Below are 21,905 nucleotides of genomic sequence, written 5' to 3' on the forward strand. Positions count from 1 at the left end.
CTGCCTCCCAAGTGCTGGGATTAAAGGCGTGCGCCACTACCGCCCGGCTCCATCTCTGTTCTTTATACCTAATCTACTTCTACATGAAGTAGTTGCCCATATCTCTTCAGGGTCCCTGTTTTTTGAGTTTGCATATCAGGAGATACTGCATATTAAGAAGTGATTGAAAATGATTTTGAAGACGGGCATCTGCATACTTGGGAAGCTGAACTGAAATTCATGAATTTGAGGCTAGACTGGGCAATCTAGTAATAAGACCCTGTTTCAGAAAATATATATATATGTGTGTGTGTGTGTATGTACATATATGTATATGTATGTCTGGGTATGAGTTACAGTGGCTGGCCTTTTTAGGATCACTTTTCTGTTTATTTGTATACATAAAAATCTTTAGTGAGCTTCATGTTTATTCCAAGGCTCCTCTTTTGCTTAAGAGTGCTGAGTTATGTAAGAGTCAGAAGATCTTGACTAATTTTAAGTTTTGACATTGACTTTTTAGTCATTTGGTTCTTAAATATTGGGTTTTTCCTGTAAAATGCTATTTTAATGTATATTGTTTCGATCAAGTATAAATAAGTTTTAAAATATCTTAACTGAGCATCAAATAAGTTTTACCGTCTGGTATTTGAGCATTTCTCAGAAATGAAATCATTAATGTGATTAATAGTAATTAATAATTGATTCATAATATTTATGTTTTGTTTTGAATGTTGTCAAAGACAAATTTAGTAAAACATGAATAGTAGTCATGTATGAATAGCTTCACTCAAGCTATAAGAACTTGATAAGTAGTAGCTTTGAGTTGGAGCTAAATTCACTGAGTAAGTCAGCAAAATACAATTGGTGGTATATGAGTACTTTTCAGGATTAAACACTGAAATTTTTAATTTTAACTAAATTTAATGAAATGCAAATTTAGCTCTTTGTTCTGTTTGCAACATTAAGCATTTGAGGTACACTAATTGATTTAAATATACACATATCCACAGGCTATACCAGAACAGTCATTTATAAAAAATACTGCTGTTCTAGTTGTAATTCTGATGAACTGTCATGCCAGAAATGTAGCAACATTTGGGGAAAGGTAGTAGATGAATTTACATGTTATTTCATATTCATAGTCAAAAATTGTAGCATTGTTTGCTCAGGAAAAAATGCTAGCACTTCTGACAGCTATGGTTGTTAGTTTTTTAAGTATATAGTTACAGTGCTTTTCTGCATTTTACTTACCCTTTTCTTTTTCTCATGTCTTTCTTGCTTTAGCTCCTAAAGCAGGTTATAGTCAAGGTGCAACACAGTATACTCAAGCCCAGCAAGCTCGACAAGTGACAGCCATAAAACCAGCCACACCAAGTCCAGCTACTACTACTTTCTCCATTTATCCTGTGTCCTCCACTGTACAACCAGTGGCAGCTGCGGCTACTGTGGTACCATCCTATACTCAGAGTGCTACTTACAGTACCACAGCAGTTACTTATTCTGGTAAGACTGACAAGCTGTGTTTAGGTGGTTAAGCAAATTGACCACCAGCATTGATTAGAAACTGTCCTGATTTTCTCTGGAACTATTTTGCTTAAAGTAGCAGGTACAGAATTAATTGATTGTTGTTAATATAAATATTTGTACATAATTTAACAAAAGGTCCATACTATAAGCAATGTTGTGGTGGTGGTGGTAGAAGCCATTAGCAGAATATACTGCCTTTTGGGGGAATTTGAAAGCTAGTCATGTGTTCTGACCTAGTCTTTCAGTTAGAAAAGGTAATGGTCTTCTACAGACTTATTTATTTTCTAATAGTTAATTTGAAAACTCAGTGTTAACACTTAGGCAAATTATTTATACTTTTTCTTTTGGTTCTAGCTATTTCTTCATATTTATTGTCAGAAATAGTCCCTGAAAATATTGGCAACTTTTTAAAAATATCATCCAGTGATAGGACACGCTTGTCTTAAATAACCACGACTTTTGATTTCTGACTGAGGTAGTTAGTATTACAGAGATGAAAAGTGTATGTGTGGTTTTGTGGGCTTTGTACTTCTTTATGTGTATTGCTTGTATTCTTTGATGCCATATAATGTTCTTTGTAGGCTCTAAGATGGCATAGACAGTTTTAGTTCTTATGTTTTTGCTGCTTTGCTTGTATCCTGAGTATCAGAAGCCTAGCTCATGAATCTTAAAAGGTGCCTTTTTTTTTTGACCTTAGAATTTCTATCCCTGACTTGAACACAGAGAAACTAGGCAAGGCAATAGTTTTGGGAAGAGCAGCTCATCGTATTTCAAGATGAGACTGTGTGTGTTCAAAACCTGTGTGCTTTGATGTGGTTGCTATCTTACTGTGGCAACGTGTGGAAAGAGATTGGAATGAGGAAAAGGTGTTGTTTGAGAAATCTGGCTAAATTAGTGAAGAGTGGGATTAAAAAAATGTAGAGACTCATTTTTTATTGAAAGTAAAGACATGGTCTAGGATTTTCCTTATTTAGGCAATAGATCTTTTTATATTTTAAGATACTGATATCTCTACTCAAATAGGACTTCTGGTTAAGTTTCTCTGCTTCTTTGGTTGATTAATTGCTATTGTAGCCAGGATTATTACAGTAGAATATTATTGGATATCTTCTAAATGTCTGCATTATCTTCTGTCATGACTTCCTTCTTGAATATGTTTTGTAAGATGTAATCATGAAATCTGGTACTTTGCACTGAGTTCTTCAAAAGGTATTTCCTAAGAATATATATATTCTTTTTACATAGCCACGGTGTCAAGAACTCTCAGATTACTCAACTATACTTTAATGCTTTATATACTATTAATGGCAACTTTAAAACTTTTTATTGGTTGTATGTGTATGTTTGCATGTACAAGTGCAGGTCAAGAGACAACTTGCAGGAGTTAGCTCTCCCCTTTACCATGTGGACCACAGGGATTGAACTCAAATTATCAGATTTCGCTATAAACTCCACAATTCCCCAGCTCCAATGATAACAACTTTTCTTTCTATTTTACTTGTTTGGGTTTCTTTGGCTGTCCTGGAACTCGGTCTGTAGACTAGGCATGTACATAGTGAGCCACAATTTTAATAATAGGAAGTCAAACATGGGCACTATCAGATATATAAATTCTGATTAAATTTAGTATTTTGTTTTGTCTTACAATTTTTATAATAAAGCTTAAAATGAGTGAGATTGGCAGACAGATAAAATCCTTAGTAAGTATGAGTCTGGGTTTATTTCCTCCTAATGTAAACACTTTCTTGAATTGTCCAACAATCTTGAGTGGTTTGGTTTGAGACATGGTCTCAGTGTTCCTGATGACAGCATAGAATTAGAAATACAGCTTAGGCAGGCTTTATATTCACTGTGATCTTCCTTTCTTGCCTTGTCTATGTCTAAGTGCTGACTGAGATTTTAGGTATTCACCATCAAACCCAGTATTGATTTATATTTTCTTTCTTTTTTAACATTTGGGTAAAGGGAGGGTACATGAAATGATGTGTCAGTTTTTGTTTCTTTGTATTTAGGTTCAGCCAGCCTTTTAAGTAAAGAAAAACTACTTTTGAGTGTTCTTTCTGTTCAGTTGCATCAGGAGTATATAACAGTAGTAGTGCCTTTATTTCTGATTCATGATACCATCACCGGTTTAGATATTGCCTCTCAGGTATCTCCATTAATAAGATAACTTTTCTCCTTATAATTAAGTAATCAATCTATGGGCCTGTTGTTTAGCTACCTGCTGCAGGTTGTCATATTCGTGTGTGTCTAATATCTTTGGTGGCTGTTGGAGATTTTTTTGTTTAACATGTTGTGCCTTAAGGATTATACTCCAAGTAGTCCCTTCCACTTCGGTACTATAGATTCCCTTTATTATACAGCGTGTTATAATTCATTATGTCTTTTCGGGATATTATTTTCATGAAATTGACCAATGGGGTCCTTTTATTCCTGAGTCTTTTTAACATTCCCAAATTAGTCAATGTGTACTTTTAAGATTTTTTTCCCTGGACTCAAGCAAGCAGCCATTTCCTTAGGGATCCTTATAGTTTCTTATAAATGGGCATGTCATTTAGGAACTTTCAGTGTTTCATAGTATTTTATTCTCTGGATAATATTGTATTTCGAAGTGAGTGTGGGGAGCATTCGTAATGTTTTTATGCTGTTCTATAAATTTTTATATTTAGTGGGAGGGGCAAACAGTGTACCTGTGTGGATATCACAGGACAGCTGGGAGTTGTCAGCTTGGGAGCTAGAGAGATAGCTCATTGGTTTAGAGTATTTATTACTCTTACAGAGGACCCTGCAAGAATGGGCTTCCTAGCTCCAAAGAATTCAACACATCTGGTCTCTAGGCACTTGCACTAACATTGACATATACATATCTCCCCCCCCCCCCCCCCAACACACAAAGTGTGGCCTTTTATCATGTGTACCCTTTGTAATGATCCATTAGGGTAATATGCATACCTATTGCTTCAAACACCATTCCTTTGTGTTCAAATAATCAAATACTTTTTGGCTTACTATCTTGAAATATTTTCTCTCTTATTAACCAGAATCATCCTGCTACATATATTAAGCATTAGAAGATATCTTGCTTGCACCTTAAATGCCACACTGTATCCCTTAAACATACTATTTTATATGTTAGAATATTATACAATAGCAGTGTCAGTCAAAAATAAAATTGATGAGCCAGCATGATGGCTCAGTGAGTAAAGATGCTTGCTGCCAGGCTGTAAACTTAAAAAAATATATATTTTTTAATTCATATATACATTTGTGTCTGTTACAGTAAGGGTAGTAATACCTGCCTTATGATATCTTCTGAAACTTTACTGTATCTGGCATACTGCCTTCCATATGGTGGACTCTCAGATTTAAACACTCACTCACCCCAAAGGTGTTTGTGGTCAACTAAGTTTCATTTTTGCTATTTCTGTAAGGCCTTGGGTTCCAATATTGATTTTTAAAAGATGATTTTACATCAAAAATATGTTTTCAGTTACTAATAACATAAAAGTAACTTGACTGGTTTTATTTTTTTAGCTTATCTTTTTATATTCATTTAATTTCTAATCATGTTGCCCAGGCTGGTCTGAGCTACAAGGCTCGAATGTTATCCTGCCTCAGTTTCTCAAGTAGCTGAGACTCTGCATATATCACCATATCTGCCAGCTAAATTGATTTTGTCCAGCAGATTTGGGGCCCAGTTGTGGTTCTGTGTGTGTGCACTTGCACTCAGGCTTGCACAGATATACTCTTGTCATGTGGAAGTCAGAGGACAGCATTTAGAAGCTGGATGTCTCCTTCCCCCAATGATTCTAGGGATTGAATTCAGCTGGTCAGACATGAACAGCAAATGCAAAACTCTGAGCTATCATATAATAAGCCTCACTGTGGTTCTCTCTAATGAGATTTAAACTGATGTTCTGACTCAATATTTGAAGGCAATGTTTGTGCTTTTTTGTTTTGGTATGAGTTTTTTGTTGTTTTGGTTTGATGAGTAGAAGATGATATTAATAGGACTGACTAATAAAATTCATTGAACTACAGAATTTTTCTTAAAACCAAGTATTCTCTTGTCTTATCATGTGGTTATCACTAGTATATCTGCCTTTTTCTTTTTTCCAGTATTTTGTTCTACCACTTTTTATTATCTTAAAATTTCATTATCATTTTATAATCTGATAAGTTGACAAAAATTTAAAAAGGCTTTTCTAAAAAAGTTGTCTGATCTTTGAAAAAGTTGTTCTTTATTTTTGTCAACTCTGTCAGTTTAGAGTCTTAGGATTCTGGTTACTCATATATCTTAGCTCTCGTCTTCCAGTTCATCTCTTTTCTCATTTTGTGTAGACATATTTGCGTCAGTAGGTCAGAAGTCATTCGATATAATAGATTCGCTTTTAAGAACAAAACACTATACATTCTCATACTCATTCTCTTCACCTACTCTACTCCCCATACTCTCTCTGTACTGAGGTTCAGTCTGCTGTGCTGTCTAGTGCTGAGCAGGAATTCTAGTTCCAGTTCTCTTTAGTTTTGTGCTGTTTTGTCGTCTTGGTCTTCCTTCACTTCTTGCCCACCTATTATGTATGTTTAAGGAGTTAAAGGAGTCTGAATGGTGAATAGGCAGTGCACTGGATTTTAAGAAACTGGTAAACTTTTTTCTGCTCATATGTAAGCTAAACTTCAAACTTAAAGTCTTTACTGAATATCAGTATTTATGTATGTCCATTGTTAGTATAATGTGTTTATCCCAACAGTGCAAATTAACAGAATCTATATATTAAATCAGATAACCGTGCTACTTTGCTACTTTTATGTTTTGGAAGAAAGCACACTATTGATTCTTGTTCCATGGTCTTGTAACTTGTCCTTTTTTTTTTTTTAAACTAAATTTTGTTATGTTGCCTCCTAAATTTCCGTTCTCATTTCTTGTTTTTACCATTTGTATAATCCATAAATTGGTCACTAGGACTTAAAATCTTTTTCTCCTTATCTGTTTTTCTCTTGATTTGTCAAATCTTAACTTTATTTTAGGCTGTAAGCTTAACCTTTAATGGCTGAGCCATCTCTCCAGCCTAAATCTTACTTTATGAAGTGCTTCTGAATTTTTTCTATTTTACATTCTTCTTCAAGTCAGTGTTTTGTGAAATGTGCTCAGAGAATCAGTAGGTCCTGGAACCCACACATTTGTGAATCACGTTCCTTCAGTTGAGCAGTTAACATCTTTTAAGTGAAGGGCTACATCTTATAAATCTTTACAACACCTGGTGTGTCAAGTAAATATTTAAATGACTTGGTGTAGAAGGCTGGTAAGTTTTGTAAGGGGAAGATTTCATGAGATAAGATACATACATAATTGTAAATATGCACATGTAAATCTACCTTTTGGCATTTATTGAATTTAAATTTATAATTGACATTTAACTTGTCCTTTTATAATCATATAACATAATCTTTGTTTCGTTTTATTTGTAAGGTACATCTTATTCAGGTTATGAAGCAGCCGTATATTCAGCTGCGTCTTCCTACTACCAACAGCAGCAGCAGCAACAGAAGCAAGCAGCAGCAGCAGCTGCTGCTGCAGCAGCAACAGCTGCCTGGACAGGGACCACCTTTACTAAAAAAACACCATTCCAAAATAAACAACTGAAACCAAAACAGCCTCCCAAACCACCCCAGATTCATTATTGTGATGTTTGTAAGATCAGCTGTGCTGGACCACAGGTACTTCTATTGTGTATTTACCATGAGTCTCAGTGGTTGGTGTTCTAACTCCTGTGCCTACAAAGCACATTCACATCTGTGTATTCTACACTCAGCAATTCACCCATAGATCAAAAATATGCATGTGGAAAACTGGATTGGTGTAGAGTACCTACACTTTTTCCCCCTATTACTTTCTAAACTTTACAGTAAAACTGTCCAGTAGAATTTACAACAGGTATTACAAATAATCTATAGATTTTAATGTATGCAGGTGAAATAGACTATGTACAAATAATTTTGCTATTTTATTTAAAGAACTTGAGTATGCTTGGATTTTGATCAACAGTTTACTGCAGACACTGAGAGATGGCTGCATTTCGCTAAACATTTCTTGGAAAGTTGTGTTGAAACACAAAAGCAATAATCAGGAAAACTGTAAAAGTGGCTATAAATGTTTGAAAAATAAGGAAATTGAGCCCTCCACCCTTTCTAGGGTGCCTCCTTTGCTTTTTATATAAAACTTTAAAAGATTTTTAAAATTTCAGTTAACCTATAATTTTGATTGTATTTCTAATGAGTCTATTTTGTACATGTTTTATAGACTGTAACTTCTATAACTTTGTCCACAAGGGGACTGGGAACATTGGAAATGAAATAAGTGTAAGGAAGATGAACCTGTAGTGTGGATACAAGTCAGTAAAGTGCTTACCTCTACTCTGAGCCATAGACTCATCCCCACAACTACAGAATCAGACATGGTAGTTGCTGCACACCTGTAATCCCAGTACTGAGAGGTAGAAATGTTTCTTGTTGTCCTTGGCTATATAGTCAGTTTTAGGCCAGCTTTGGTGAAAGACCCTGTTTTCCTCTACTCACCTAAAAAAAAAAAATCAACCTATGACAAATGTGAGTCCTTTATTATTTTTTTGTTGTCATGGTTCTACCAGCTATACCTTAAAATGTGGAATTTTAAGCATGGGTCTGTTAACTAATTCATCCCTTTCCATACTTTACCTTTTTTTGACTATAAGAGAGTCCTGTTTGGTCAAGTTTGGAGGTATTCACTTGTAATCCCAACATGTACAGCAAAAATAGGAGGATTTCACAAGATCAGCCTAGACTGCAAAACAAGAGCCCATCTCTTAAAAAATTTTCCATAAAAATGTACATAAGCATTGGCTAGAGGGATGGCTCAGTGTTTAAGAGCACTTGATCTTACAAAGGACTTGGATTGGGTTTCCAGCGCTATGTGCTGACTCACTTAACTACAGTTCTAAGGGATATGATGCCTCTTCCCTCTGAGGGTATCAGGCATGAATGTGTCTAATTTGTTTTTAAAGATTTTAGCAGCTTGGCATATAAAAAGCATATCTGGGAAGAGTAGATCAAATTTGACTCTTCACATATTTCTGTGTTTCCAGCTCTGTTCTACTAGTATATGCCCCTACCCCCTTTGAGACAGACAGACAGACACGGGGTCTCACTATTTAGTGCTTGGCCCATCTTCCCTCTCCACCATCAAATCACAGTGTAGACTAGGCTAGCCTCAAGCTCACAGAGATCTGCCTGCCTCTCCTCCCAGGTGCCTCTCCTCCCAGGTGCTGGGATCAAAGGCATGTGCCATTATGCCTGGCTTATATATACTTTTTAATTTATTGGATTTGTTTTGTTTTGTTTTTGTTTGTTTTTAAATATTTATTTATTTTATGTGAATGAGTACACTGTAGCTGTACAGATGGCCATGAGCTGGGAATTAGACTTAGGACCTCTGCCGGCCCCTCTCACTCGAGCGTAATTCACTGTAGCTGTCTTCAGACGCACCAGAAAAAGGGCATCGGATCTCATTACTGGTGGTTGTGAGCCACCATGTGGTTGCTGGGATCCAAACTCAGGACCTTCGGAAGAGCAGTCAATGTTCTTACCTACTGAGCCATCTCGCCAGCCCTAGTTTTGTTTTTAATACATAATTCTACAGTGTTTTTGGTGTTTTCTGAATTGTTGATACCTACTTAGTATTAAAATATATGTACTCATATTCTTAAGCAATATATTTAACTAAATTAAGTATTAAAATACATTCAGATTTTCAAAATTAAATTTTATAAATATAATTTTTATTAAGAACTACTATCATGTAGTAGTAGTTTTTTTTTCTTCCTAGTAATATAGGTACAGTTTTTTCAGATTAATTAATCAGACTTTTGTATAATGATTATAAGTTATTATTTTCTGCCCAGTATTAAACACAAGCAATAAAAGATAGAAGTTCTTGAAACTCTAGACAGTTTATCATATAGTCTAACTGTTCATGAAAGTACATTTGTAATTCAAAGCGATTGGGTTAAAAATAAAGAAAACAGCTCAACTGATAGTGTTTTCTAAATATACTTCTGTGAATTTGATTCCCAGAAGTCATGTTTTAAAAAATGTCTCCTGTTGCCTGAGCTTAGAATACTAATGTTCATTAAGAAAGCAGAGATAGTCAGATCCCAGGCACTCCCTGGATGGTCTCAGGAAAACCTTAGGCCGGGCTAACCTCTCAAACAGAAACCTAGGTTGTGTTTGCCCTGTTTACTCTTCAGCACACACACCCATACACAGAATATTGAATATTGAAGGTTGGAAATGTAGTTCAATAATAGAATGCATGTGTGGATACTTAAGTCCCTGAATTCAATCCTAGGCACTAAATAGCCAAGTATATTGTTAAATAAACTGCAGAGAATTGCAGATCATCCATACAATCTCTCCTGTTTTTAAGTGCTTTGAAAATAGCAGTTCTCATCCATGCTTTCCTCATTCTCTCCCTTTTTATTTTATTTTACTTTATTTTATTTTATTTTGAGACTATATTATTACAAAGCCTGGGACAGCCTTGAACTCAATGATTCTCTTCCTCAGCCTACTGAGCACTTCCATTAGAGGTCTGCACCACACATTTATCGGATTCTTTGTTTTGGGCATCTGTTTGTTTGGTTTGGTTTTTTGTTTGTTTTGTTTTGTTTTGTTTTGTTTTTTTGAGACAGGGTCTTGCCATGTAACTAGCTGGCCTGGAACTCACCATGTAGACCAGGCTGTTCTCAAACTCAATGCAGTTCTGTTCTGCCTCCTGAGTACTAAGATTAAAGGCATGTGCCAGTCAGCTTATGATCCCATTTTTAAATGAGTGTTAGAGGTCTGAAAATTGAATAGAATGTTATAGAAAGAAAATTTGTACTTTTTGTTCAAAACAGACTTATAAAGAGCACTTAGAAGGACAGAAACATAAAAAAAAGGAAGCCGCATTGAAAGCCTCTCAAAATACCAGCAGCAGCAACAACTCAACTCGTGGGACACAAAATCAGCTACGTTGCGAGCTCTGTGATGTGTCTTGTACAGGAGCAGATGCATATGCTGCCCACATTCGTGGTGCTAAGCATCAGAAAGTAGGTGTTTTGGTCCCCCCTCCCACCCACACACAGCCTTATGTCTACTCTACTTACTTTCACTTTTCAGCAGGGGTTTGAAAAAAATTGACTTCCATTTTTGAAAAATTTGAGTGTATTATAAACCTTGCTTAAATGTTAACTTACAAGGTAACATCAAATAGTCATTGCTCAAAAGAGAAACACAAGAGACCTTTAAATTGAATTAAACCACTTGCTTTACAATTTGGGATTAATTCATTTGTCTTGATTAACTACAGACTGATTTGCTTATAGACAAGTCCTTTCATCAATAAACACAAATGTTAAAATGAGTTTTGTCTGTAACTGAAAAAAAAAACATAGCAAAGAAAATTAAGTTTTGATTTTCATTTTATAGTCTTACTCAGACAAACTTTTTAAAAAACAACACATTTGAGTTTCCTGACAGGTGTGCTTTTTGTTTTGTAGGTGGTTAAATTACACACAAAACTTGGTAAACCTATTCCTTCAACGGAACCAAATGTTGTTAGCCAAGCTACTTCTTCAACAGCTGTATCTGCTTCAAAACCAACTGCCTCTCCTTCAAGTATTGGAGCAAGCAATTGTACTCTGAACACGTCATCAATTGCAACTTCTTCAGTGAAAGGTCTTTCAACTACAGGAAACTCGTCTCTTAATAGTACATCCAACACTAAAGTATCAGCGGTACCTACCAATATGGCTGCCAAGAAAACATCTACACCCAAAATAAACTTTGTTGGCAAGTACTAAAGATTAATTCTTTGTGTTCCTCCTGTCAGAGTGGTTTTTCTTCTCCATTATGTTGCTGGCTGTTGAACCCTTATGTGTGCCTCATATATGCCAGGCAAACACTGTAACTAGTAAGCAGTCTCTGTTCTCTCTGCTTCTGTACGTCCTAAACAATAAATACACAGTCAGCTACCCTTTCCTGAAACCTATATCAAGACTCACCAGGTCCCTAATTACTTAGAACCAAGCATGCTCATACCTATAGTATCAGTACTTGGGAGGCTGAGTCAGAGGGATTGCTGAAAGTTTGAGACCAGCCTGCATTTGATTCCAGGCCAGCATAAGCTAATATGAGAAAAACTGTCTCAGAAACATAACAAAACAAATAAGCAAACAAACAAAAAACCCAGCCCCCACCAGATCCACTGTTCAGTTTGGGTTTCCTCCTATTGACTGCCTTAACTTAAAGTTGACATAATTAACTGCTATACCTTATACATAAATCTTAGTTTCTAGCATAGATAACCATCCATCTTTGGGGGGAAGGGGGGGCAGCGTGGTATCTTACTGATTTTCTACCTTTGTTAAATGGCATTATTCCTGAAATTATGGTTCTGTGTCTCATCTCTGTGTCCAGCAGCAGCATCCCTAGGCAATTTCATGCATTCTAGTGTATGCAGCTATAAAAATCTGACAAAAGCAGAATCCTGCCTGAATTTGAGAATCATAGTTTGGTTGCTTGCTGATCATGTAATAGATATCCCCTTTCTGTTATGTCCCATTACAAGAATACTATAAAATACTCATTAAAAATGGCTAATTTCCTCTCCCTTTTTTAAAGGATAGCTTCACTAACATTTCTTCTTTTTAGTTGCTTTCTCCCTATTGGTATTTCCTTATCATCTATACGGTGCCTTTCCTATATTTAGTCTCTTCAACATAATCTCTGTATTCTTGTTAGTGTGCCTTCTTTTTTAAAATCTTCATTGGCCGGCCTTTATATGTAGGATAAAGTCTATTTATGACTATGTCATATAAGCCTTCATAACTGACTTGTACTTCCCTTCTTACCTTTACCTCTACCTGGGGAGTAGCTGATACTCACTCACTTCCTTTCTTCAGTTTACTACAGTCTTTAATTCCATGTTGTTACACGCTTATACATGCTCTACTTTCTGTTAGGCATTATTCTCTTGTATCTTGACTGTTCATTCTCAGTAATCTTCTCTCAAAGCACAGTTCAAATGAAATTCCCTTTGTGAAGTCACTTCTACCAAATGAGGTAAAAGGCTTGTGACTGTTCTGCTTCATTCTTGACAATATTCAGTTCCTACTTAGCACAGGATATTATAAATGCTTGTGCCTTCCTTTAAATTATGAGCAGCTCAATCACAGTTACATTGTCTTATACTTTTTAATACAATTTTGCTAAAGTTGTTATTTGACGATTTTCTACATTTGTATAACTGTCTTATTCTTTTTGTACCTACTTAGGTTTAAAAATAGATCATTGACAGTATGTTATTCTCTTGAATAGTGTTTAATTTAATTGGTTAAAATGAAAGCAGTGATTTGTAGGGGGCTTTTTGTTTGATTTGTTTTTCCATATTTGAGGTTATTCACACTTTGTATTTAAAATGAAAACATATCTAAGCTGGAAAGACCACAGTGGGTAAAAGACCACAGTTGCCAAGCCTGATGACTCAAGTTCACTCCCTGTTGCCATGTGGTAGTAGAGAGGAAAATCTGACATGTGGTTATGGCCAACACAGACTGGATATGTAGCTCCATTGATCCTTGCCTAGCATGTATCAAGCCCTGGGTTCAGTCTCCACCCCCACATAAACTCCACATTTGGGAGATAGAGAACTGCCAGAAATTTTAGGCCAACCTGGCCTACATAGTGAGTACCAGATCAGGCTTGTCTACAGCCTGATAATGCCATGTCAGAGATGAAAAGGAAAAAAAAACACTGCTGAGGTGAGGTGGGAACAGATAAATACTATTTATTATTAATCACAGTTTAGAGAGTTCAGTATCAATATAAACACAGATTATACTTAATCCCTTTTCAGTTCCTTCTGTTCAGTTTGAAATCTAAATGTTAGGAGAACCAAAATGGGATACCTATTCTACATACGATTTAGCTACAAGTAGTAAAGGTAGCTTCTAAGTTTCACCTTAATGGATTTACACATTTATACAATGATAAGATTGCTATCATTGTTTTGCTTTTCTAGGTGGAAATAAGCTACAGTCAACAGGAAATAAAACTGAAGACTTAAAAGGAATTGACTCTGTTAAAAATACTCCTGCTGCCTCTGCTGTGCAGATTCCAGAAGTAAAGCAAGATACAGTGTCAGAACCAGTCACACCTGCATCCCTTGCTGCTTTGCAGAGTGATGTACAACCTGTGGGACATGATTATGTTGAAGAGGTATTGATCTGAGTAATCATTGCTCCAAAATTACCCAAAAGGAAAAATGTGTCAAACAGGATCCAGCTATATTTTAGATTTCAGTCTCCTATGAAATTAAGGTTGATATTCTAATTTATACCATTCATTTGGTTTCTTAAGCTGATTAGGACATTTCCTGTTTTTCAGGCTAAGTAAGTACAATAAGTAAAGGAACAAGGGAATATCCCAGAGGCTTGAATAAATAATTTCTATTAACAGAAGGATCATATAGTAGTGTAGTTTAACACTACAGTTTGTTATTACTCTGAAGGAAGGCATGTATACATTTCCAAGGACTAATGTCTTTTTGTTTTGTGATCTACTGGATTCAACAAGGCTACCTGCATGGGTATACCTTTAATCCCAGCACTTAGGAGGCATAGGCAAGCAGGTTTTTGAGTTTGTGACAAGCCTGGTCTACAGAGTGAGTTCCAGGTCTACACAGAGAAACCCTGTCTCAAAACTTAAAAAAAAAAAAAGAGAGAAAAAGAAAAAAAGAGAAAAAATCCAAATACTTTCAGACAGACGTTGAAGTAAAAGATACTTTAAAAAGGCAAAGTATGTGCTGGTATTCATTGCAGTCCCAGTTTCTGTCTTTTTTAGAAAATTTAGGTCTAGGAAGTCAAGAAGCAGAGATAGGTAGATCTGTGTCAGTTCAAGGCCAGACTGGTCTGCGTAGGCCAGCCAAGGCTACAATACTGAGACAGTGTTTCAAAGATTACTTCCAAATTGATCAGAGGTTCTATTTTTCCACACCAAGGTACGAAACGATGAAGGAAAAGTCATTCGCTTCCATTGTAAATTATGTGAATGCAGCTTTAATGACCCCAATGCTAAAGAGATGCACCTAAAAGGACGAAGACATAGACTTCAGTATAAAGTAAGTAAATACTAACTATTGAACTGTTGTCCCTTTAAGTTTTTTAACATTTTTACTGTTTTATGCATATGAGTGTTTGTGCTTCTAATGTTTGCCTGTGGCCTACAGAGGCCAGAAGAAAGCATTAGATTCCCTGGAATCAGTTACATTGCTGAGAATCAAATCAAGGTCTTCTGGAAGAACAGCCAGTATTCAGCCTCTGAACCAGCTGTCTCTCCAGCCCTTGAGTTGTCCTTTTGTAAAACAAATGGCACATTCTATCTAAACACAACTCACCTAGTGTATGATCTCCCATTCTAAATTTGCATGTCATATTGATACATTCACTTTGATAGAATAATAATATGACTCTAGTTGTAGTGTAACTGGCAGAAGTAAAATATAGCAAAACTAATACATTGCTTGGGTCAAGAAATTGTGTGATGATAGTTGATTCATGTTCGATGTAAAAAATATCACTTTACCTACCTCTCTCTCTCTGGTTTTCTGAGGCAGGATTTTTCTGTGTAGCATTGCCTGTTCTAGAACTCACTCTGTAAACCAGGCTGGCCTAGAACTCAAGAGATTCACCTGCTTCTGCCTCCCAAGTGTTGGGCTTAAAGATGGGTGGAACCACCACCTGGCTTTCTTTCACCTACCTCCTTTATGGTGGTACATTCTCAGTGAAATAATTTGGAGCTAGTACTGGAAAATCTCTTCATTCACTTTATACTAGGAATTCATCATTGCCTACCTTCAGGCATTAGCATGTTAAAGTTGCTAAAGTATGGACTGGTAGAGTGGGTGTGTGGTTTTTCTTTTACACACAGGATGGGAATATGTCACTCATGTAACTGGAATCACTCAATACCTGGCTCCAACTGGATTAAGTAATAAACCCTTTAATGCATACACTTAAAAATCACCTATTTAACAAGCAAAATGAAAAGTCCTCTAAGAATTTCATACTTACCTGTTAAGTCAGCACTAAGTTACATAGTTTTTATATGTTCTTGAGCATGAATAATTCAGCCTGTAACAAATATTGTCTCTGATTTAATCTAGTTATACAGGTTGTACTCTTCAGTAGGAAATTTTTACAAGTTCAAGGCCAACTTGATATATACACACACAGAGGACTGAGTATCTAGTTTAGTCTGTGGACTGCTAAGCAAGCTGGAATGCTCAGGCCCTGGGTTGTGTCCCTAGCATTGCAAATACTGGGTGTGATAGCAGTGTCTATAATCTCATCATTTCAGTTTGGATAGAGGCAGACAGTTTAAGGTTTAAGGTCATCATCTAGGAAAATACAAATCTATTTGGATTATATGAGACCCTGTCTCACAAATAAAAACAAGAAACCAATACATATCTACAACACAAAAATTATAACTATAAGCCTCTGAGAGACTGTAAAACTGTGTAATTAAAAATGGTTTGGGGCAGATAAAGGCACTTGGAACCTGTCTGATAACCTGAAAGTAATCCCTGGGGTCCACATGCTGAAAGGAGAAAACATATTTATCCGAGTTATCCTCTGATCTCTCTCTATATACATGCTACATATGCACAGACAATAAATACAAAAATAAATTACTTTTAATGAATTTTTTGTTGAAGGAGCCTGCTCTTTTTTAAAAATGTATTATTGGTGTTAACAGAAAAAAGTAAATCCAGATTTGCAAGTTGAAGTGAAGCCCAGTATTCGTGCAAGAAAAATTCAAGAGGAGAAAATGAGAAAGCAAATGCAGAAGGAGGAATATTGGCGGAGACGAGAAGAGGAGGAACGATGGAGGATGGAAATAAGGTATGCTTTTAACTTGTAGCTCTATAATAAGTGGTTCTTCTGCCTTTAAAAAGAAAAAAACCTGGGGCAGGAGAGGTGGCTCAGCGGTTAAGAGCACTGACTGCTCTTCTAAAGGTCCTGAGTTCAATTTCCAGCAACCACATGATGGCTCACAACCATCTGTACAGCTACAGTTTACTCATATACATAAAATAAACAAATCTTGAAAAGAAAAATAAAGAAAAAACTTTACTCTGTGAATATGGCTTCCATATTCAGATTTATTTACTTTATGTGCTTTTAGTGTTCACTAATATCCTAAGTCAAGACAGATAGAATGCTAAGTATACATATATTTGATTGTTACCCTGGTAGTAAGGATTTTGTGGTGGTGGCTCACACATTTTAATCCCAACAAAGGAATGTGAGTTCAGGGCCATAACAAGAGACTCCATCTCCATGAAAAAAGTGGTAAAAGGAATTAGATATTAAGTATGGGAAGAAACTGGGGGTTGTACAGGTGACTCAGGGTTTAAGAGCACGTGCCACTATTATCATCTAAGTTTGGTTTCCAACACATCAGGTGATAACTGCCTGTAATGCCAGCTCCAGGGAAACAGTGCCCTGTTCTGGATCCTAAACTCAAACATGCACATACTCCTAATATAGACAAACACATGTAATATTTGAAGAAAGGTCATACTTTGATGACTAGAACTAGCAAAAAAAAAAATCATTTAAACTGAATACTTGAATTACAAGATGTTGGTATATACACCAAGTTGTAAAGCACTTGCCACCATCAGTTTTGGAATATTTCATCACTATTAAAAAAATAATAATCACAATCCCAGTAACAATCATTCCTAATGTCTTCCATGTTTTCTGTCCGATCTTAGCACCAGGGAGCCATTTTTATAAACGTACTTGCCATCTATTTGCCATTTTGCTAAATTCTATAGATTTTATAAATGAAATCAGTTTTAAATGATTGAATCATACATACAGTGGTCTTTTGTATCTGGCTTCTTTGTATTTCAGTGTTTCTAAGCTGGGGAGAAAGAGTGAAAGTGTTGTATAGATAGATGTGTGAATACAATATGTATGTTTATGCACATGAAGTCAAAAGCCATCACTCTCTGACTTATTTCCTTGAGGCAGATCTCTCACAGAACCAAGAACTAAACTTGGTGGCCAGCAAGTCCCTGTTACTCCATCTTCACAAACACCCCTCCCAACACTGTTATTTCAGGTGTACACACCCACAGTGTTTTGGGATTTTTTTTTTAAGATTTTTTTTTTATTATGTATATTGATGTATGTGTATGTTTCCAGAGCCTGTATGTGTTGTAAAAATCTCTTCATGGCTTTTGAGATAGAATCTGAAAGTATACTCAAACTGGCTTATAACTTAAAATCTTCTAAAATATTTTATTATAAAGCTACTTATTCATTCTTTTATTATGTTCTTTCTTTAGGTTCCAGTGATAGATAAAATTATTTTTTATGTAGTAAAAGTAAATTATATTCTTTTTCAATTTGTGCTTTTGTAATAGAAATTCTTTCTATGACTAGATCATATAGTTAAGTTTCTTTTAGTTGCATATCAAATGATTACCTTAAGCACCTACTCAGTGCTTGGAAATGTTTTCAAGTGCTGAGCACAAATTGATAGACAGTAATTAAAACTCTTGCCCTTATGTAATCATTTTTTTAGCAGTAACAAGCAGAACACTGAACTAAACCTGATTTTCTAGATCTTTTAATGGTTTTTAATTCTTTTTTTTTCTAAAGGCCCAAGTAACATAGTAACAAGTAACATTCTTTTTTTTTTTTTTGGTTTTTCAAGACAGGGTTTCTCTGTGTAGCCCTGGCTGTCCTGGAACTCACTCTGTAGACCAGGCTGGCTTTGAACTCAGAAATCCACCTGCCTCTGCCCCCCAAGTGCTGGGATTAAAGGCGTGAGCCACCACTGCCCGGCAACAAGTAACATTCTATCAGTCCTCAGTTGACCTAAAATTAAAAATGCTGTTTATTCCCTACCTGAAATATTGGTCATTTTACAGTGGCAATCCATAAATACAAACCATCTTATTGCTACATGGATTCCTTTGAGATAGCTATTGAAATTAAAAGTAAAAATTAGAACCAAGGCAGAACAAAAATCAGTTCTGAAACTGGTAAGCAGTGAAGGAGAGGCTATGTGCTAGACAGCCATTTTCTGAACTCTTGAAGTGTGCGTGTTACCGTCGTGCAAGGGCCATGCTAATCTTCTCTGTCGTTCTAATTTTAGTATGTGCTGCCAAAGCAACTGTTTTATTTCATATACAGAGTAATTTTTACTGAACCAACAACCATGAGGTTTCACAATTGGATGTGTTTAGCAATACAGCCTTTTTTCCTTTTGGCAACACTTATTAGGAGCTGAGCAATAGATATCTCTAGCCAAATATATGTTTTCTCCTTTTGTTATAATTTGCCATTGCCCTTGTGTTTCCCTAACAATGAAGTTGTCGGTTGCTACCATAATTCCTTTTACCACAAAGTCTTTATAGTGCCTATATCATAAATGGAGAACTTTACTGTTTTAAAAAGAAAACAACTCAGGCTGAGAAGATGGAGCTTCAGATAAAGTACTTATTATACAAACTGAATTTCTAGAACCTGTGCAAAGCTGGACCTGATGGCTCATATCTGTAATCCCATATTTTTAGTGGGAGGTAGAGACTGGAGAATTCTCAGGAACCTGTGAGCAAGCTAGCCTGGCATGTGCATCAGCAAAACACACACAAACAAGACAAACACAATAGGATGTCTGAAGATGGAAAGAGGGGACCAATACTCAAGGTCATCCTCTGACCTGCATATGGATACTTTGGCATATGCACACACTCCGTCATGCTCACAAACATGTACAGGTACACACATAAATTTTTTTTAAAGACAAAAAAAAATGCAAAAAGTGAGTTCATTTCTTTGAGGACATGAAATAAATGCCTGAACATACTGTGTATGAAGTGGTTCTTGCATATACATTATAAGTTAAGTTAGACATCCTCAGTTGCAGGTATTTGGATTTACAATCATTACCTTAAATAATTAGAATAAGCTGAGGTGTCTGTTTTCTGTTACACTTTGTTCTTGAGGTATGAAATTTTATTCTCCTTTTCTCATTATTGTCTCTAGATTTTTTTTAATTCATATTTTTTTTAGATTTTTTTTTTTTTTATTTATATGAATACACTGTAGCTGTCTTCAGACACACCAAAAGAGGGCATTGGATCCCATGATTGTGAGCCACCATGTGGGTGCTGGAAATTGAACTCAGGACCTCTAGAAGAGCAGTCAGTGCTCTTAACCACTGAGCCATCTCTCCAGCCCCTTGTCTCTAGTTTTTATTTAGTTTATTTCTCAATGAAAATTAAATAATGGTAATAGACTAAAAGTACTGAAGTGATTTGGGTGGACTTTTTTAGTCACTTTTTTATTTTTTGTGTTTATGTGCCAGTATAACAATGGTTACAGGCATATGTGCCACTGCTCATGAACAGAGTCAGAGGGCAACCTTCAGGGCATCTGTTCTTTCTGTTGGATTCCAGGGATAGAACTCAGGTCATCAATCTGGTGCAAGCACCTATTTCTGCTGAGTCATATTGCTACACTGATTACTTTTTTAAGAATAGGTTTTTATGTAGTTGTCCATAAAAGTTCTTAAGCTCTGGGGGGGGTTGCTTGTTTTTATGCATCAGACGTTATGAAGAAGACATGTACTGGAGAAGAATGGAGGAAGAACAGCATCATTGGGATGATCGCCGACGAATGCCTGATGGAGGCTATCCTCATGGTCCTCCGGGCCCATTAGGTCTTTTGGGAGTCCGACCAGGCATGCCTCCCCAGCCACAGGGTCCTGCAGTGAGTAGCTACTTTGTTTATATAAGGGTGAAAATTTGAGCCTCCTTCAAGGTTAGATGATGTTTTATGAGCTGAATTTTTAGATTTAATAATGTCATTAGTTTTCATCTTGATTTTTAGTCCTCTTAAAGATTCTTAAGGCTAATGTCTTTATACATAAGGACTTGGTCAAGTTTCTTTTGCTCTTCTTTATTTTCAAAACTTGCTAAAATCTGAGTGAAATCCTACTTTTGATAAATATTTTATACATAAGAAACTTTCCTTATCTTTATTTTTCCTTTGAGTGGAAAGAGCTTTTAATGTTAGAGGTAACTCTGTTACCTATTCTTTCTCATTTGTCATTATAGTGTCTGAGCAATTGTATGTAAATTTATTACTGTTACTGAAAGCAGGGTGAATTTCAGATCACTAGAAAGCATTTAGAAGGAGAGAAAACTCATCAGTAGTAGAGCACTAGCATTTGATATTCTATTTTTTGAGTATAGCACTACAAACTTTTAACAGCGTTTTCATGGTTTCAGGTTTTATACATAAATACACTTATATATACATGTGTGTGTGTAACAATTTTGCTTTAGGGACAGATGCTCGAACTTTCATTTTATTGAAAAACATTTAAGTGGACAGTTTGCTTAATTGCCTTTCTTATTTATTGTAAAGCTAGCAAGTATATAATTAAAAATTTATAATTTTCTTTTATTCACAAAAATAACCTTTCCCCTCTCTCTAGCCCTTACGTCGTCCTGACTCATCTGATGATCGATATGTAATGACAAAACATGCAACTATTTATCCAACTGAAGAAGAGTTACAAGCAGTTCAGAAAATTGTTTCTATCACTGAACGTGCTTTAAAGCTTGTTTCAGACAGTTTGTCTGAACATGAGAAGAGCAAGAACAAAGAGGGAGATGATAAGAAAGAGGGAGGTAAAGACAGGTGTGTTTACAAAATACTCATTTCCTTTACATGAACATTTTATGGTAAAGATAAGGGATTGGTGAGATGACTCAACCCTTAAGGATGCTTGCTACTCTAGTTCTAGAGCACCTGGATTCATTCACTTCCTAACACACATCAGACAGCTCACAACCATTAGTAACTCCAGCTCCAGGAGATCTGATGGCCTCTTCTGGCCTCTGGGTACTGAACACATGCGGCAGCCATACACATATAAATAAAAGTTGAAGGTGAAATTGTTGTTAGTCTACACATGTTAACTATACTTGTATTTTTGCTAAAATGAGTAGTTTACATTTCTACTACCACCAGTTTATATTGTTGATTTTTTTTTTTTGTATTGTAATTTTTTTTTGAAAGTTTATTGATTTTTTTTTTTTTTGGATGTACATATTCACAAATGTAGTACATATTGATAGGGTATTTTTTGTCATATTCTTTAGAATGTGTAAAATATTATAATAATAAAAATGAGTATTATAAAAGTTGTTTGATATAAAACATCAATTTAACAGTCTTATATAGATGCTCGTCTACAGCAATAGTGAAAATACATTTTTCTCAATATAA

At 35.7% G+C, this 21,905-nt stretch overlaps 1 protein-coding gene, 1 long non-coding RNA gene and 1 pseudogene across 7 annotated transcripts in view; 1 reads left to right on the forward strand and 2 right to left on the reverse strand.

Annotated features, from left to right (window-relative positions):
- LOC116083699 overlaps positions 1-12,734 on the reverse strand; it is a 28,524-nt gene extending 15,790 nt beyond the window's left edge. Inside the window, exon 1 of the long non-coding RNA XR_004115874.1 lies at positions 12,469-12,734. This is a non-coding gene — a long non-coding RNA (uncharacterized LOC116083699). The remainder of the gene's footprint in view (positions 1-12,468) is intronic.
- The window catches only part of Zfr (zinc finger RNA binding protein), a 67,747-nt gene that overhangs the window by 19,576 nt on the left and 26,266 nt on the right, over positions 1-21,905 (forward strand). For all 6 annotated transcript variants that reach the window (XR_004115873.1, XM_031360455.1, XM_031360456.1 and 3 more), the window contains 9 exons: positions 1,264-1,482; positions 6,977-7,224; positions 10,440-10,631; positions 11,082-11,373; positions 13,604-13,800; positions 14,582-14,701; positions 16,342-16,487; positions 20,216-20,378; positions 21,109-21,314. Coding sequence is in view for 5 of the 6 variants with exons in the window: in XM_031360455.1 (XP_031216315.1) it covers positions 1,264-1,482; positions 6,977-7,224; positions 10,440-10,631; positions 11,082-11,373; positions 13,604-13,800; positions 14,582-14,701; positions 16,342-16,487; positions 20,216-20,378; positions 21,109-21,314 (1,783 nt within the window). In the remaining variant the exon portion in view is untranslated. The remainder of the gene's footprint in view (positions 1-1,263; positions 1,483-6,976; positions 7,225-10,439; positions 10,632-11,081; positions 11,374-13,603; positions 13,801-14,581; positions 14,702-16,341; positions 16,488-20,215; positions 20,379-21,108; positions 21,315-21,905) is intronic.
- LOC116083969 lies at positions 18,679-18,778 on the reverse strand (annotated as a pseudogene).

The sequence above is a fragment of the Mastomys coucha genome, unplaced genomic scaffold, assembly GCF_008632895.1.
Source record: "Mastomys coucha isolate ucsf_1 unplaced genomic scaffold, UCSF_Mcou_1 pScaffold8, whole genome shotgun sequence".
Classification (NCBI taxonomy): domain Eukaryota; kingdom Metazoa; phylum Chordata; class Mammalia; order Rodentia; family Muridae; genus Mastomys; species Mastomys coucha.